Source organism: Salmo trutta, chromosome 10, assembly GCF_901001165.1.
Source record: "Salmo trutta chromosome 10, fSalTru1.1, whole genome shotgun sequence".
NCBI lineage: Eukaryota > Metazoa > Chordata > Actinopteri > Salmoniformes > Salmonidae > Salmo > Salmo trutta.
The window spans coordinates 46006627-46025062 of NC_042966.1; the positions used below are offsets into that span (position 1 = coordinate 46006627).

Below are 18436 nucleotides of genomic sequence, written 5' to 3' on the forward strand. Positions count from 1 at the left end.
GTGGCCCCCCAGGAACAAGCAACTCTGGGGGGGGAAATCCTTTAGATGGTTACCGTAGCAACAAGAGGAGATGTTGTCACAACACAAAAGTCAAGGGAAACAAAAAAGGTTACAGCTTTGCTCCATTGAGACAAAGTGGAGAGAAATACACAGAGCAATGCTTGGCTGTGTGGAGTGTTTGAAGTAGTTGCATAGAATAACCAGCAAGCAAAATGAACAGTATAAATTCCCATACAGTGCAAAAAGGCTTTTTACTCTATGGAATTCACTCATCCAGTGATTTACATCCATGCATCAATTTAACTTCAAACTATATTTTTGAGGGCCTCCAACCAATCATGTTATGAATATGAACACTATGGTTCAAAACTTGTAAAAGTTTCACATTAATTAAATATTTTAAAAAATGTTAAAAAAAGGTACAATTTCAAAATGTTAGCCAACATCTTGGTTACAATTGCTACACACGTTTCACTGTCATGTTTGCAGAAAGTAACGTATGTATCAAACCAGAGGAATCCCCAAATAATACAAGAAGTGGTTTTAAAAAGTGCAAAATGGATTGTTCTCAGAAGCCAGAACGAAGCTTTATGTATCTGTCAGGGGCCTTGAAAGCTGAGAGCTGGGTTAGCTAGCAAACGTTGTGCTGTCTTTAGTTTGGCTAGCAGGCAAAAGCAAAAAAGGCCCTTGTAGGCTAAATACAGCTGCCAAAACGTCTTCTATCAACTGAGAAAACCACTGCACATGATTAAAACATATTTCCTTGTTTCGGGGTTCATCTGGATCAGCGAAGGACCGGTAAACGTGTTGCTTGAGCGTATGCAAGGAGGAACACCAAACGCACAAACAGTTGTGTGTGTGCCAGTGTTCAACAAACGTAACCAAGGTGAACCATGGCAACGGCGGAACTAGGCCTGGCACGACTACCGTATAATCAGTTAAGGATAAAGACCATGAAAATTAAATAGAATAACCATTAAAAAATATATATATTATAATAATAATAATAATGATGATTATCATCATGATATAATAATAATAATATAAACGATATGATAAAACAATAATGATATAATAATAATGACAATAACAATGATATTGTCATGACGTTGGCCTGTGGGTAAGGTTTATGACCCCCCCCATAAATACATTTCTCCCTTCCCCCCTCTCTCTGACCCTACTGAAGGACTGTTGAATAGCCTGTGTTAAACATAGAGAGTCTGGGAACATCAAACAAGTGGGGGGAAAGGAACCATATTTCGGTAATAGAACCAGTTGGAAATATGCTTTGGAACTTAATGAGTATGGATGTCAGTTCACTTGTCATCTGAGACATTATGACTGATGACAGGACGACAAACTGTACCTGGGAAAGTCTACACATTCTAATTATCAGATTCACATGGAATTGTTATGCAATTGAAATGTTTGATATTGGAACTGTTTGTTTGGAGATTAAATATGATTTAGCTTCCAATTGAGAGAAAAATTGGGTTTTCATAAGGAAAGAGCCCTGACCAATCAGTGGCCCAGCCCTGTGAAGAGACAGGGGTTATAAACGATGAAACACACCCTCCACCCCTCTCCACTATATAAGCCAGTGATGAAAGATAACCAGCCTGTTCCGGGTACGTGAGGTCTGCAGCCTCTGCGTTAAAAGGACTAACCTGTCAAGTACAGAACTAAGCCAACCTCAGCGTGAGCTTTGGTTGTGAATGGTATGAACTTTGAACTCTTATTCACTACAGAAGTGATACTTCCTAGCCGTTGAGTTTGCAGTGGCCGCTGTAAACGTGGGCTAGGAAAGGACAGACGACGGATCCAGTCTAAACACACAACGAAGATACGTATCCAATTTACCAAAAGAGACATTCTTCCGAGGACCGGAAGATCTCTGTTGGCCAACACGGCCAGCATCTACAACCAACCTACCGAAGCGCAGCTCAGAGTAAATATTTATTGCGTTTTCCTTTTCCAAATGGGCGGTAATTTAGAATGCATACGATACTGTATTTACGATGGCATAGCTGCTTTCTGTGTTCTTCAGTCTTCCCGCTCTTTCATTCAAGCCCAACCCCCTTTCTTTGTGCAACAAGCCGCCATGCTGGTTTAGCCCACTAAGGCACATTCTCCTATCATTTCCTTGTAACCATATCTGTTTGTTATGCATTTCTGTGAATTATTTAGTTAGTAAATAAATGATTTTAAGACAATTGATGTATGGATGATTCATAGTGAAGACTGGGTTCGTGCAGATAACCAACAATTTAAGACGTTTGGAATGAGATTGACGTGAGGTAAACTAACATCATTAATCAGAGGACTCATAGATCAGATATTACAATATCTGAAAGTTATATTAGGAAAATTATAACTTTGTAATCTGAATATTTTCCTTGGTGCCCGACCTCCTAGTTAATTAGTTACACGATTAATCAGTTTAATCGCGTAATAATAATTACAGAGAGTTATTTGATAAACATGTCTTCAGTTTAATGATGTCAAAAACAAGACAATATAATAAATGATAATAACAATATTTTATTTATATTTCACCTTTATTTAACCAGGTAGGCAAGTTGAGAACAAGTTCTCATTTACAACTGCGACCTGGCCAAGATAAAGCAAAGCAGTTCGACAACATACAACAACAGAGTTACACATGGAGTAAAACAAACATACAGTCAATAATACAGTAGAAAAATAAGTCTATATACAATATGAGCAAATGAGGTGAGATAAGGGAGGTAAAGGCAATAAAAAAGGCCATGGTGGCAAAGTAAATACAATATAGCAAATAAAACACTGGAATGGTAGATTTGACAGTAGATGAGTGTGCAAAGTAGAAATACTGGGGTGCAAAGGAGCAAAATAAATAAATAAATACAGTAGGGGAAGAGGTAGTTGTATGGGCTAAATTATAGATGGGCTATGTACAGGTGCAGTGATCTGTGAGCTGCTCTGACAGCTGGTGCTTAATGCTAGTGAGGGAGATAAGTGTTTCCAGTTTCAGAGATTTTTGTAGTTCGTTCCAGTCATTGGCAGCAGAGAACTGGAAGGAGAGGCGGCCAAAGGTGGAATTGGCTTTGGGAGTGACAAGTGAGATACCTGCTGGAGCGCGTGCTACGGGTGGGTGCAGCTATGGTGACCAGCGAGCAGAGATAAGGCGGATAATGATAATTATCAGAGATAACGATATAATAATAATAATAATAATAATAATAATAATAATGCAACGAACAACTGACTGAAGACGGGACAGCATTCTTGTGGTCGAATCCGTTTCTGCGGTAATATGAACTCTTAATGTGTTGCGCTGAAACCATAGAATGAGTAGGCTTGGAACCTCTTACCCTGTTAAAACCGCTTAGGGATAGGGGGCAGTATTTTCACGTACGGATGAAAAATGTGCCCAGAGTAAACTGCCTGGTATTCAGACCCAGAAGGTAGGATATGCATATTATTAGTAGATTTGGATAGAAAATACTCTAAAGGTTCTAAAACTGTTTGAATGATGTCTGTGAGTATAACAGAACTCATATGGCAGGCAAAAACCTGAGAAAAATCCAACCAGGAAGTGGGAAATCTGAGGCTTGTAGTTTTTCCAAGTGAATTTCTATTCAATTTGTAGTCTTTACGGGGTCATGTTGCACTTCCTAAGGCTTCCACTAGATGTCAACAGTCTTTAGAACGTTGTTTCAGGCTTTTACTGTGAATGGATAGCCAACAAGAGCTTCTGGAAACAGGTGTCCCCGAGTGAGGCACTAGTTCAGTCACACGCGCAGGCTTGGGAGCGAGCTGACTTCATATTCATTCCTAAAGAGAACGGAATCGTCCAGTTGGAATTTTATTGAAGTTTTATGTTAAAAACATCCTAAAGATTGATGCAATACATCGTTTGACATGATTCTACAAACTGTAGTATAACTTTTTTTGACTTTTTGTCTGGAGATGGCAAGCACGCGCCTGGATTAGTGAACCTAACGCGAACAAAATGGAGGTATTTTGACATAAAGATGAAGTTTATCGAACATTGATTGTTGAACTGGGATACCTGGGAGTGCATTCTGATGAAGATCAAAGGTAAAGGGAATATTTATAATCCTATTTCTGAGTTTTGACTCATTTTTTACATTTTAGTCATTTAGCAGACGCTCTTATCCAGAGCAACTTACAGTAGTGAATGCATACATTTCATACATTTTTTTCTCCGTACTGGTCCCCCATGGGAATCGAACCCACAACCCAGGCGTTGCAAACACCATGCTCTACCAACTGAGCCACACGAGAATGACTCCAAGATGGCGGGTTTCTGTTTGGTGTGTGGTTGGTGTCTGAATGCCGTACTCAGATTATTGCAAACGTGTGCTTTCGCCGTGAAGCTTTTTTAAAATCTAACACAGCGGTTGCATTAAGGAGATGTTTATCTGAAGTTCCATGCATAACAGTTGTATTTTCATCAACATTTATGATGAGTATTTCTGTAAATTGAAGTGGCTCTCTGCAAAATCACCGGCGGTTTTGGAGGCAAGAACATTACTGAACATAACACCCCAATGTAAACTGAGATTTTTGGATATAAATATGAACTTTATCGAACAAAACACACATGTATTGTGTAACATGAAGTCCTATGAGTGCCATCTGATGAAGATCAAAGGTTAGTGATTAATTTTAGCTGTATTTCTGGTTTTTGTGATGCCTCTCCTTTCTTGGAAAATGGCTGTTTGGCTTTTCTTGTTTAGGTGGGGTCCTAACAATGTAATGTTTTGCTTTCGCCGTAAAGCCTTTTTGAAATCGGACAATGTGGTTGGATTCACGAGAATCTTAACTTTACAATGGTGTATAATACTTGTATGTGTGTGAGAAATTTTAATTATGAGATTTTTGCTGTTTTGAATTTGGCGCTCTGATTTTTCACTGGCTGTTGTCAAATCAATCCCGCTAACGGGATCCGAACGGGAAGGGGTCATTAAGAGGTTAATATGACTGGTAAATAGAACAGGCTGGGAACCTCTAACCCTGGTAATATGGCTGGTAAACTCGTCGGGACCCTGGTAATGGCTGGTAAACTCGTCGGGACCCTGGTAATATGGCTGGTAAACTCGTCGGGACCCTGGTAATATGGCTGGTAAACTCGTCGGGACCCTGGTAATATGGCTGGTAACCTCGTAATATGGCTGGTAAACTCGTCGGGACCCTGGTAATATGGCTGGTAAACTCGTCGGGACCCTGGTAATATGGCTGGTAAACTCGTCGGGACCCTGGTGTCGTGACTTTGGCTATGCCGGATTAAGTGATATGACATGCTAATTTATCAAATTATTTCTCTGTAATTAATATTATCTGATTAAGCTAATCATGTAAATGTAATTAACTAGAAAGTCGGGGCACCACAGAAGAACGTTTATAGAGCCGTTATCTTCCGAATAAACTCTTAAAATACTTAGTAATATTTTACATCGATAGCAGTCAATATTAACCCTTATCTTATTTTCAGTCTCATAATGAAAGTTGTAAATTCTTGGTTATCTTCACGAACCCTGGCTAACAAGTTGAATCAGCAATACAAAATTGGGTTTAATTATTTACTAAATACCTAACTAATCACACAGAATTACAAATACAAAGAATACAATGATGTCATACAGAAAACGTCCTGGTGGACGGAGCCTGTATCATGGCTGGTTACACAAAGGAAGGGGGGGGTTGGGCTTGAATGAAAGGGCGGGAAGACTTAGGAACAAAGAAACAGCAGCTATGCTATCGTAAATACATTATCTTATGCATTCTAAATTACCGCCCATTTGGAAAAGGAAAATGCAATAAATATTTACTCTGAGCTGCGCTTCGGTAGGTTGGTCGTAGATGCTGGCCGGGTTGGCCAACAGATCTTCCTGTAGTGGAAGAATGTCAATGGTGGCAAATTGGATACGTGGTGGTATCTTCGTCTGGTTGTTAGACTGGATCCGTCGTCCGTCATTTCCTAGCCCACGTTAGCAGCGGCTAACTCAACGGCTAGGAAGTATCACTTCTGTAGTGAATAAGCTCAAAGTTCATACCAGTTCATACCATAGCTCACGCCGAGGTTGGCTTAGTTCTGTCCTTGATATGTGTCTGTCCTTCTAACGTAGAGGCTGCAGACCTCACGTACTGGAATACACTGGTTATCTTTACATCACTGGCTTATATAGTGGAGAGGGGTGAAGGGTGTGTTTCATCGTTTATAACCCCATGTCTCTACAAAGGGTTGGGCCACTGATCGGGCAGGGCACTTTCCTTATGAAAACCCAATTCTCTCATTTGGAAGCTAAAATTACATTTAATGTCCAAACAAACAATTTCAATATCAAACATTTCAATTGCATAACAATTCCATGTGACTCTGATAACTAGAGGGTGTATACTTTCTCAGGTACAGTTTGTCGTCCTGTCATCAATCATAATGTCTCAGATAACAATGAACTGACATACATACTCATTGCGTTATCAAGCATATTTCCAACTGGTTTTATTATCAAAATATGGTTCCTTTTCCCCATTTGTTTGATGTTCCCAGACTCTCTATATTTAACACAGGCTATTCAAGTCCTTCAGTAGGGTCAGAGAGAGAGGGGAAGGGAGAAAGGTATTTATGGGGGGGGTCATAAACCTTACCCACAGGCCAACGTCATGACACTGGTAATGGCTGGTAAACTCGTAGGTACCCTGGTAATGGCTGCCAAACTCGTAGGTACCCTGGTAATGGCTGCCAAACTCGTAGGTACCCTGGTAATGGCTGCCAAACTCGTAGGTACCCTGGTAATGGCTGCCAAACTCGTAGGTACCCTGGTAATGGCTGCCAAACTCGTAGGTACCCTGGTAATGGCTGCCAAACTCGTAGGTACCCTGGTAATGGCTGCCAAACTCGTAGGTACCCTGGTAATGGCTGCCAAACTCGTAGGTACCCTGGTAATGGCTGCCTGGTATTGTAATCCAACAACTTCCATGGTAATAATGTTCATTAAATGATGTTAACTGCTGTGGCTCATGCAATGGAGTGGATTTTTCTGTAATGTCAGTTGAATCAACAAATCACAGCACATATTGATGGTACACTTCCTGCTTATTCTTCCTGCTTTGCTCCCATTGGTACACATTTGCAATCGTCGCCAGTCCAACAATTATGACATCATTGAATGGAATGGTGACGCCCGTTCTATTCATTATATTTCTATGGCAGAACATGCAGCCAGGAGTGGATGTGAGGAGAAAGTATCCACAGAAAGAGAGTATAAAAGGAGACCTTGTTGCCCTAGCCAGAACGTTGCTAGGGAAAAATAAATTTAAAAAAATCCCCCAAGACATGCAGGGATTGATGCTAAACATCGTAACTTTGATTGAAGTTTAAAAATGAATGTGCAACTTTTCCAAGTTGAATCAGACAGTGTTGGTGTTCATAACACTATCTATATAATGTCATTCATTTTGAGGAGGGAGTTGGAAGCCTCTGGGACCAGGCTAAATGTCCAGTGTTACACCACAAGTTTGGCCTCTCAACTCAGAACCAGACCAGGAGCCTAAGCATCCACCCTGTAGTAAATCAGCATATCTACACTTGTAAAGATGGACCGACATTTGTTACTGCATACTGAACCTCATGTTGTACAGTCGTGGCCAAAGGTTTTGTGAATGACACAAATATACATTTTCACAAAGTATGCTGCCTCAGTTTGTATGATGGCAATTTGCATATACTCAAGAATGTTATGAAGAGTGATCAGATGAATTGCAAAGTCCCTCTTTGCCATTCAAATTAACTGAATCCACCAAAAAAACATTTCCACTGCATTTCAGCCCTGCCACAAAAGGGCCAGCTGACATCATGTCAGTGATTCTCTCGTTAACACAGGTGTGAGTGTTAACGAGGACAAGGCTGGAGATCACTCGGTCATGCTGATTGAGTTCAAATAACAGACTGGAAGCTTCAAAAGGAGGGTGGTGCTTGGAATCATTGGTCTACCTCTCAACCATGGTTACCTGCAAGGAAACACGTGCCATTATCATTGCTTTGCACAAAAAGGGCTTCACAGGCAAGGATATTGCTGCCAGTAAGATTGCACCTAAATCAACCATTTATCGGATCATCAAGAACTTCAAGGAGAGCGGTTCAATTGTTGTGAAGAAGGCTTCAGGGCACCTAAGAAAGTCCAGCAAGCGCCAGGACCGTCTCCTAAAGTTGATTCAGCTGCGGGATCGGGGCACCACCAGTACAGAGCTTGCTCAGGAATGGCAGCAGGCAGGTGTGAGTGCATCTGCACGCACAGTGAGGCGAAGACTTTTGGAGGATGGCCTGTTGTTAGGAAGGGCAGCAAAGAAGCCACTTCTCTCCAGGAAAAACATCAGGGACAGACTGATATTCTGCAAAAGGTACAGGGATTGGACTGCTGAGGACTGGGGTAAAGTAATTTTCTCTGATGAATCCCCTTTCCGATTGTTTGGGGCATCCGGAAAAAAGCTTGTCCGGAGAAGACAAGGTGAGCGCCACCATCAGTCCTGTGTCATGCCAACAGTAAAGCATCCTGAGACCATTCATGTGTGGGGTTGCTTCTCAGCCAAGGGAGTGGGCTCACTCAAAATTTTGCCTAAGAACACAGCCATGAATAAAGAATGGAACCAACACATCCTCCGAGAGCAACTTCTCCCAACCATCCAGGAACAGTTTGGTGACGAACAATGCCTTTTCCAGCATGATGGATGGAGCACCTTGCCATAAGGCAAAAGTGATAACTAAGTGGCTCGGGGAACAAAACATCGATATTTTGGGTCCATGGCCAGGAAACTCCCCAGACCTTAATCCCATTGAGAACTTGGTCAATCCTCAAGAGGCGGGTGGATAAACAAAAACCCTAAAATTCTGACAAACTCCAAGCATTGATTATGCAAGAATGGGCTGCCATCAGTCAGGATGTGGCCCAGAAGTTAATTGACAGCATGCCAGGGCGGATTGCAGAGGTCTTGAAAAAGAAGGGTCAACACTGCAAATATTGACTCTGCATCAACTTCATGTAATTGTCAATAAAACCCTTTGACACTTCTGAAATGCTTGTAATTATACTTCAGTATTCCATAGTAACATCTGACAAAAATATCTACATTTTAGTCATTTATCAGACGCTCTTATCCAGAGCGACTTACAGTAGTGAATGCATACATTTCATACATTATTTTTTTGTATTGGCCCCCCCGTGGGAATCGAACCCACAACCCTGGCGTTGCACACACCATGCTCTACCATGCTCTGACACTGAAGCAGCAAACTTTGTGGAAATTAATATTGGTGTCATTCTCAAAACTTTTGGCCACGACTGTAGTGGCTGTATTGTGTAAACAGACCAACATGTTACTGCACACTGAACCTCATGTTGCTGTATTGTAAACACAGACCAACATGTTACTGCACACTGAACCTCATGTTGTAGAACCAGATTTACTTTGGAAACATGACTGTCATGTACATTTTTTGCAGTATACAATTATAACTAGCAATTCTTGGAACAAACAGGAAACATTTACTTGGTCTGTTTCACTCTGCCAGTTTGGCTTTGAAGAACTGATTCCCCTCTAGCCTGGTCCCAGATCTGTTTATGCTGCCTTAACAACTCCTATATAGTCAATAGCAAAACAGCACAAAGATCTGGGACCAGGCTAATTTCCACCCATGCTATTTATCAAAAATTAACACTCAAACATCAACACAGCAAGTTAAGACTTAATATATATTTATTATAAGTATTTGCAAGTTTACACCAAATGTTTTTGTAAAAACAGACACCATTGTGAAAACCTTTCCTCATTAACTCCACCTCCCCCAAAACACTGTTCTTTAAATAACTTCTGTTTCAAGACCTTTTTAAAGCAAAGGCTCATTTGTCAAGTGTTCTTAAAAGGAAAGCAGAGAGAGAGAGAGAAAGTCTGGTTGGAGGAGAGGAGGGACCAGGGAGCAGACAAGGGTCTAAATGGGAGAAGCCTGAGCCTAGAGATTGGTTAAATGAGAGGCCTGGGGTTCTGGGGAAATGAGAGGCCTGGGGTTCTGGGGAAATGAGAGGCCTGGGGTTCTGGGGAAATGAGAGGCCTGGGGTTCTGGGGAAATGAGAGGCCTGGGGTTCTGGGGAAATGAGAGGCCTGGGGCTCTGGGGAAATGAGAGGCCTGGGGCTCTGGGGAAATGAGAGGCCTGGGGCTCTGGGGAAATGAGAGGCCTGGGGCTCTGGGGAAATGAGAGGCCTGGGGCTCTGGGGAAATGAGAGGCCTGGGGCTCTGGGGAAATGAGAGGCCTGGGGCTCTGGGGAAATGAGAGGCCTGGGGTTCTGGTTAATGGGCTTGGTGACATGGGGAGGGTTAGTGGGTTAGAGCATGGTGCTCCACCTCTCCAGTGAGTTTACACTATAAAACACCTGTCCGTCTGTCTTCAACCCCTCGCTAGCTGTGAAGGGAAGACAGATCATAACAGGAGTAATCATATAAATAATGTGTAAAGTATGGGATTGTATTACCTTCATCTCTGTCCCAGTCCTCCAGGCTCCTCTTGGGTGACCAGCGTAATGATTCTGTGGCTGAAAGTGAAGTTTGGAAACTGTGTCAGTGAGGCATAATCTGAGGTCTGTCCATGACACCGTATGCCCTGACTTTGTATAATACACTGGGTCTAACTGGGTCTTTCTGTGTTGGAAGAACTGTGTACTAGTGCTGAGCGATTAACCAAAATGTAGGGCTTTAAAAAATAAAATAAAATAAAAATGTTTAAATTTATTGACCGACTTCGGCTCAATTATTTGAATTCCATTTCCTTCAAAAAAAAAATTGTGGGCTCAATGCACTGTTTTTCTAGAGATGAATCAACTCAAGCCCGAACTGTGTGATGTATGCAACAAACGGGGGCGGCAGGTAGCCTAGTGGTTAGAGAGTTGGGCCAGTAACCGAAAGGTTGCTGGATCGAATCCCCGAGCTACCAGGGTAAAAGTCTGTCGTTCTGCCCCTGAACAAGGCAGTTAACCCATTGTTCCCCGGTAGGCCGTCATTGTAAATAAGAATTTGTTCTTAACTGACTTGCCTAGGTAAATAAAAGGTTAACGTTAAAATAAAATATTAAAATGTAGTAGGGAGTTGTAGTTCAACAGGCCAAATTTAACTTTTTTTTTTAACATTTTAGTCATTTTAGCAAACGCTCTTATCCAGAGCGACTTACAGTAGTGAATACATACATTTAATTTCATGCATTTTTTTTTTTTTTTTTTTGGACTGGCCCCCCGTGGGAATCGAACTCACAACCCTGGCGTTGCAAACACCAACTGAGCCACATATTCTACATAGTTAATTAGCACGTTTTCTGCACTAAACTACAATGTCCATAATCCATTGTGCACCTACTTAGCAAGTCTACAGCACTGTGTGGGGCAGACACGGTGACAGGGGGATAGAGAGCAGTTGCTTCGCGAGGTTTCTCTACCTGAAAATACCTGATCCAAGTGACTGATAGTTGGCAGTAAAAGTATGCTTTATTTACTTTCAACTTCTAAAATAGTGATTTTGTCAGGCAGCAAGTACAGTTGAAGTCGGAAGTTTACATACACTTAGGTTGGAGTCATTAAAACTCGCTTTCAACCGCTCCACAAATACCTTGTTAACAAACTATAGTTTTGGCAAGTCGGTTAGGACATCTACTTTTGTGCATGACAAGTAATTTTGACAACAATTGTTTACAGACAGATTATTTCACTTAATCACAATTCCAGTGGGTCAGAAGTTTACATACACTAAGTTGACTGTGCCTTTAAACAGCTTGGAAAAGTCCAGAAAATTATGTCATTGCTTTAGAAGCTTCCGATAGTCTAATTGACATCATTTGAGTCAATTGGAGGTGTACCTGTGGATGTTTTTCAAGGCCTACCTTCAAAATCAGTGCCTCTTTGCTTGACATCATGGGAAAATCAAAATAAATCAGCCAAGACCTCAGAAAAACAATTGTACACCTCCACAAGTCTGGATTGTCCTTGGGAGCAATTTCCAAACGCCTGAAGGTACCACGTTCATCTGTACAAACAATAGTACGCAAGTATAAACACCATGGGACCACGCAGCCGTCATACCGCTCAGGAAGGAGATGCGTTCTGTCTCCTAGAGATGAACGTACTTTGGTGCGAAAAGTGCAAATCAATCCCAGAACAACAGCAAGGGACCTTGTGAAGATGCTGGAGGAAACGGGTACAAATCTATATCTACAATAAAACGAGTCCTATATCAACATCACCTGAAAGGCCGCTCAGCAAGGAAGAAGCCACTGCTCCGAAACCGCCATAAAAAAGCCATACTACGGTTTGCAAATGCACATGGGGACAAAGATTGTACTTTCTGGAGAAATGTCCTCTGGTCTGATGAAACAAAAATAAAACTCTTTGGCCATAATGACCATCGCTATCTTTGGAGGAAAAAGGAGGAGGCTTGCAAGCCAAAGAACACCATCCCAACCGTGAAGCACGGGGGTGGCAGCATCATGTTGTTGGGGTGCTTTGCTGCAGGAGGGACTGGTCCACTTCACAAAATAGATGGAATAACGAGGGGGGGAAATTATGTGGATATATTGAAGCAACATCGCAAGACATCAGTCAGGAAGTTAAAGCTTGGTCTCAAATAGGTCTTCCAAATGGACAATGACCCCAAGCATACTTCTAAAGTTGTGGCAAAATTACTTAAGGACAACAAAGTAAAAGGTATTGGAGTGGCCATCACAAAGCCCTGACCTCAATCCTATAGAAAATGTGTGGGCAGAACTGAGAAAGCGTGCGCGAGCAAGGAGGCCTACAAACCTGACTCAGTTACACCAGCTCTGTCAGGAGGAATGGGCCAACATTCACCCAACTTATTGTGGGAAGCTTGTGGAAGGCTACCTGCAACGTTTGACCCAAGTTAAACAATTTAAAGGCAATGCTACCAAATACTAATTGAGTGTATGTAAACTTCTGACCCACTGGGAATGTGATGAAAGAAATAAAAGCTGAAATAAAAGCTGTTTCAACTGTTCTGCCTGCGGCTACGGAACCCTGACCTGTTCACCGGACGAGCTTGTTGCACCCTCGACAATTACTATGATTATTATTATTTGACCATGCTGGTCATTTACGAACATTTGAACATCTTGACCATGTTCTGTTATAATATCCACCCGGCACAGCCAGAAGAGGACTGGCCACCCCTCATAGCCTGGTTCCTCTCTAGGTTTCTTCCTAGGTTTTTGGCCTTTCTCAGGAGTTTTTCCTAGGGAGTTTTTCCCAGCCACCGTGCTTCTTTCACATGCATTGCTTGCTGTTTGGGGTTTTAGGCTGGGTTTCTGTACAGCACTTTGAGATTTCAGCTGATGTACGAAGGGCTATATAAATAAATTTGATTTGATTTGAAATAAATCATTCTCTCTAATATTATTCTGACATTTCACATTCTTAAAATAAAATGGTGATCCTAACTAACCTAAGACAGGGGATTTTTACTAGGATTACATGTCAGGAATTGTGAAAAACTGAGTTCAAATATATTTGGCTAAGGTGTATGTAAACTTCCTACTTCATCTGTATATCGAGACCACACGGGGACTACAGAGACCACACGGGGACTACAGAGACCACACGGGGATCACAGAGACCACACGGGGACCATAGAGACCACAGAGACCACACGGGGACTACAGAGACGACACGGGGACTACAGAGACTTGGAATTAAATGTCATCAAATGAAACATACTCAATGGAAATGTGTTATTTAAGTAATGTAATGTGACTCTGATGGTTAAGTGATAAATTAGTCATGGGCAGTCTACCATCATGGGACTTTCATTAATAGTTTCATTCTGTTGTTACAGCATTTAATGTCTAAAACAATAATAGAAGCCAAAATCGAAAACCGTGATTTATTATTTTATAATAATCTAAAAACAGAAACCGAACCAACCTCAAAAAGCACTAATCGCTCAGCACTATTGTGTACACTAGTCTGAGTGTCAGTCTGTGGCATCATGCTAAATCCTCTACTTGTCGTCATTAAACACATTGTTTGCATGATGGCACAAGCAGACTGGCACTCAGGCTAGTGTACCAAATCCTTATGTACACAGTGACAGTCATCATATATCATCATAATGGGCTTAATATATTAATTTACCCAATAGCAGTTTAGCGTAGCCTCATAATTTTAGCTGAAGTGGGTCAAGTTGGTAATCATTTCACAAGTATAACGACACGGTTGGGAGGAGAAACTTAATTTCCAAAAGTTCCCAGCGGTCAAATCCATTCATTATGAAGACAGGGTTGTCACCAAATATGTGTTTTATTCATTAGGTATGTGGTGGAATTATTATTTTTTCAAGATGTATTACACATTACAAGGTCAAAGCATTTGAAAAAAAAAAAGACAATTAAAAGACATTTGCATGACAATGAATCGTTACCCGAAATTCCGTAAGCATTTATACAACCCTAAATCAACACAATCCTACCTACACACCAAGCAATCACACAAGAGGTCTGAACGAGTCACGATATCAGGGAAGAGGGCGTTTTATGTCTCGACATGACGTCACAACGTTGGCCCCAGTTAACGTTCACAACAACAATGACAAGTAATAAAGTGATGTTTCCAATTACAACACGTTAGAGACGTCGATGTAAAGACCATGTCACCTCTCTCAGTGTAGTCTGGGTGTTTTCTACGGCGACACACAGCCGAGAGCAAAGTAACAGCACACTAACCTACCTTTGGATAAGGTTTAAACAGCCACCAGATAAAGTTAGAAATGAGCCAGTCTATGTAAAACATCATGTGGTGGAGGATAACTGGTTAGCTGCCATGTCTCCTCTAGTCTAGTGTCTGTACAGCGGTGGAGACGCCATTTCTGTCGTTACCACACAGAACAAACTGTTTCAACAGTACGAGGAGAAAACAGGCCAACCAAAACCTGGGTTACAAATAGAATATAGAATATATTACTAAAAAGACGGAATTCACCTGTGTTTGCTCTAAAATCATCTGTTCAATGTGACATTGTTCTTGGACCCCGGGAACAAAGTGTTAGGATACCAGACATTATTCGGGTGAGTGGAACGACCGTACCCAGCTCTCTCCACCGACGATCCGTAGACAAACAGTGCGATAAAAACCTAAAGCTCGACAACCCTAACCAACAACTCACACCAAATCATTCCTCTTCAATCACAGTAAAGCACGATAAAGTCATTTAAAGTTACACTGCTGCGGGACGACAGAAAACAGCTTTATTCACTCAAGTCCTTAGCGGTGATCTGTTGTACACATTCACTGTGACCGTCGAGGAAATCGGTCTCTCTGACAAAGAAACACATTCACAACAAGGTCAAGCCCCATAAAGTAGTTTCAAACACTGAACTGTAAAACTAAATCATCCTGGCCGAGGATGAAGTCATTGTTTGATGGCTACAATGTCAGCCAAGACACCACCGTGGGTCCAATCCTTGTCCTCCATCTCGACGTTACCGACTGCAAACTGTGTCGACATGTCAATGTACAAATCAACAGCACGTCCAATATGTCCCTCGTCCTGCAACTAGGATGGATTAACGAAGAAACACGGCTTTCCGCGATAACTGTTCCTTTCTTTCTGCCAGAGGAGAGGACAAGCAGGGGGAAGTGTCTACCCGGAATGATCAGGCAACAAAAACGAGGAATAAAAATCACTTCGACGAGGAGGAACATGTAAATAACAACGTGTCGAGCAGACACTTACAACCAGCGACTTCTGATTCAGTTGCAACATTGTTTCTGCGCTAAAAAAAAATATATATATAATAATAATCAAAGCAACAAAAATAAAATGTAGCCTAGTTCAGATCCGCTATAGACTTGTTGTGAAACTCCAGATATGTATTGGAAGTCGATGCAAAGGGGGCAATTTCTGACTCGAAAAAGACTTCCATCACCATGTAACCATAGTCTTACGTAAGGATTAGGTCGGACTCGGACAAGGCAGCATTTCCTCCCAGTTAACTACCGACCACAACACCCGAAAGTGGTGGTAGTGTTTTAAAATGCCAAAACAGCCGGTTGTTAACCCAGTAGAAAGTGATCCTGTCAGTAGGATTGTGAAACATGTCGATAACAGCGCAGGTTATAATGAATAACGTTAGCCAAGCCGCATTGTTCAGCATGACAAAGTAAGAGATGCTGAAGCCAGTAAATAGGTTTACCTTATTCATCAAATCAACTGAAATGTTAGGTTAACCTGTGCATTTAAGAGTTACGAGAAAACATTCTCACGATTGATGTTTCAATTATTCTAGCTTCAATTTTTATCACAGTTCAATCCCTTTTTTTCTCCCCCTTTTTCTTTCAGACATCATTAAAAATGTTTCATTGTCCCTAAGCAATGCAAAAGCACAATCCCTTACCTATGAAGTCAATTTGATTAAGTCTTGTTTCGACGAAGGAAATATCCAGAGGAATCCATTAAAAAAAATCATTTAATCCCACAATTTCCCAGGTTTGTTTTGCGTTCGTCCGCTGACTCCTTGTTCTGTTTTGCTGTTGGGATGTGAATTGGACCAAGTCGTAAAGCGTATCGGTAGCAGGCGAGCGCTTTCTCTGTGCTGCTCCTCTCTCTCCTTCTGGAAGGACTGACTGATCCACAAACCCACCCACTGCCTTCAATATGTCCCCTCATTGGACAACACATTATGGGTGCCGCCCTTTACCTTCTATGATTGGCTGTTTTTTTATTTATGAACGACTCCAATATACTTTAATAACGGCATGTGTAAATGGGAGATGTAGTCATACAGGAGTTATTTACACCTGCATAGGCTGGAAAGAGACGAGACAAGAAACCATGTAAAAACTACATCTCCCACAATTCCCACTGAGGAGCACTCGGAAATAGGTTGTGAGTGGCCCCATCTACTCCTGCGGCTCCTCTGTTCAGGAGCCAGAGGCTTTATGGAGTCGGCACCAGTTACAACACCCACAAATGGATAAACCCCGGGCTATTTCTACAATTCATCTTATTTTAATCTGTTTTTCAAACCTAACCACACTGCTAGCACTATGCTTAACCATAACCTTACATTAACACCAAAAAAAGCGAATTGTTGTTTTAATAGCGCGTTTACTTTTGTGGCTGTGGTAACTAACTAGTGACGACCGTATTGCCACCAATCACCTCATTTAAAAGGTGGAAAAATGGTACTAATCACACCATTCATATGGTGAACGCCACCTTTTAATGGTGTGATTTGGTGGCTAATCGGGTTCACCAGGTAACAGTAATAGTTTGTTTTTAACCAAATCATCTTGACCTCACATGCTAACGTTATTTGACTCAGTGTATCACCGTCATGGTGTAGTTTGGAGAACTGTGATAATATGTGATGGTACCGTTTACTTGGCGTCAATACGTGAGTTCATACTGAGAAATCACGATCTGCTGAATGTTTTTTTGGATGTTGGAGGAAAAAAATGATCTGGAAAAAGCTTGTTGACCTGCGCGCTAATATTTGCACATTGTCTCGCTAAGAAAAGGGTCTGAAGTGGAGAAGTTCACAGATACTGACTGACAAGGTGGATGGAGAGATTTATTTACTGCCTGTCCAAAATCTGTTTGTTATGACTGTCTAGACAACAAAAGAAAGACTCGCAAATAAACTGTTTTTTTTTTATGTTGTGTTTCATGGATGTTTAGTGACTTGTGCTGTTGGCATTTCAGTTGTAGTTGACATTTTATAAGCAACACAATCATATTTGCATGCGTGTTGAAGAATATTGGTTTTATTTCCATTGTTGATTGTTTTGCCATCTACAGTTAGATTCTCAACAACTGACACCATGATAATGAAGCAGTTTGTGATTGTTAAATATAAAATTAGAATGAACAGTATTTTTTATTATAGCTAGCCATCTCTGGTATTTCTACTGCAATGAAGGCATTGTGATTCTCTGCCTTCTATTTGAAGTGTTGGTGGTATACTATCTCATATCTGTTCGGAACAAGTTCTTGACAACCGATTAATGTTAAAAGTGCATTGCATTTTACCTCAAACCTGCACACTACGTTCATATTACACTTGACTTTAAGTACAGTATGTGAAATTACCAGTAAGGTAAATTGACCATCTGTACAGTAGGTCAATTGTTAACATATGTGTTTGGACCATTCTAGTTTGTTGTTGATGTGGACACCAAGGAACTTGAAGCTCTCAACCTGCTCCACTACAGCCCCGTCGATGAGAATGGGGGCCGTGCTCGGTCCTCCTTTTCCTGTAGTCCACAATCATCTACTTAGGTTACGTTGAGGGATATGTGTGTTATGAGCCTTTGGTAGTCTGCCTTGGGTTGTAGCTTTGACATAACCATTTGGAGATTACAGTAGCTAGTTTTGACAAGA

At 41.4% G+C, this 18436-nt stretch overlaps 1 protein-coding gene across 1 annotated transcript in view; it reads right to left on the reverse strand.

Moving 5' to 3' along the window:
• The window catches only part of LOC115201767 (AT-rich interactive domain-containing protein 4B-like), a gene marked incomplete at its 3' end in the record, with an annotated part of 156428 nt that extends 140599 nt beyond the window's left edge, over nucleotides 1-15829 (reverse strand). Inside the window, exons 1-2 of the mRNA XM_029765655.1 lie at nucleotides 15034-15829; nucleotides 10534-10593 (exon numbers count right to left, since the gene is read on the reverse strand). Coding sequence (XP_029621515.1) covers nucleotides 10534-10593; nucleotides 15034-15054 — 81 coding nt within the window. The remainder of the gene's footprint in view (nucleotides 1-10533; nucleotides 10594-15033) is intronic.
• Nucleotides 15830-18436: the final 2607 nt, after the last annotated feature.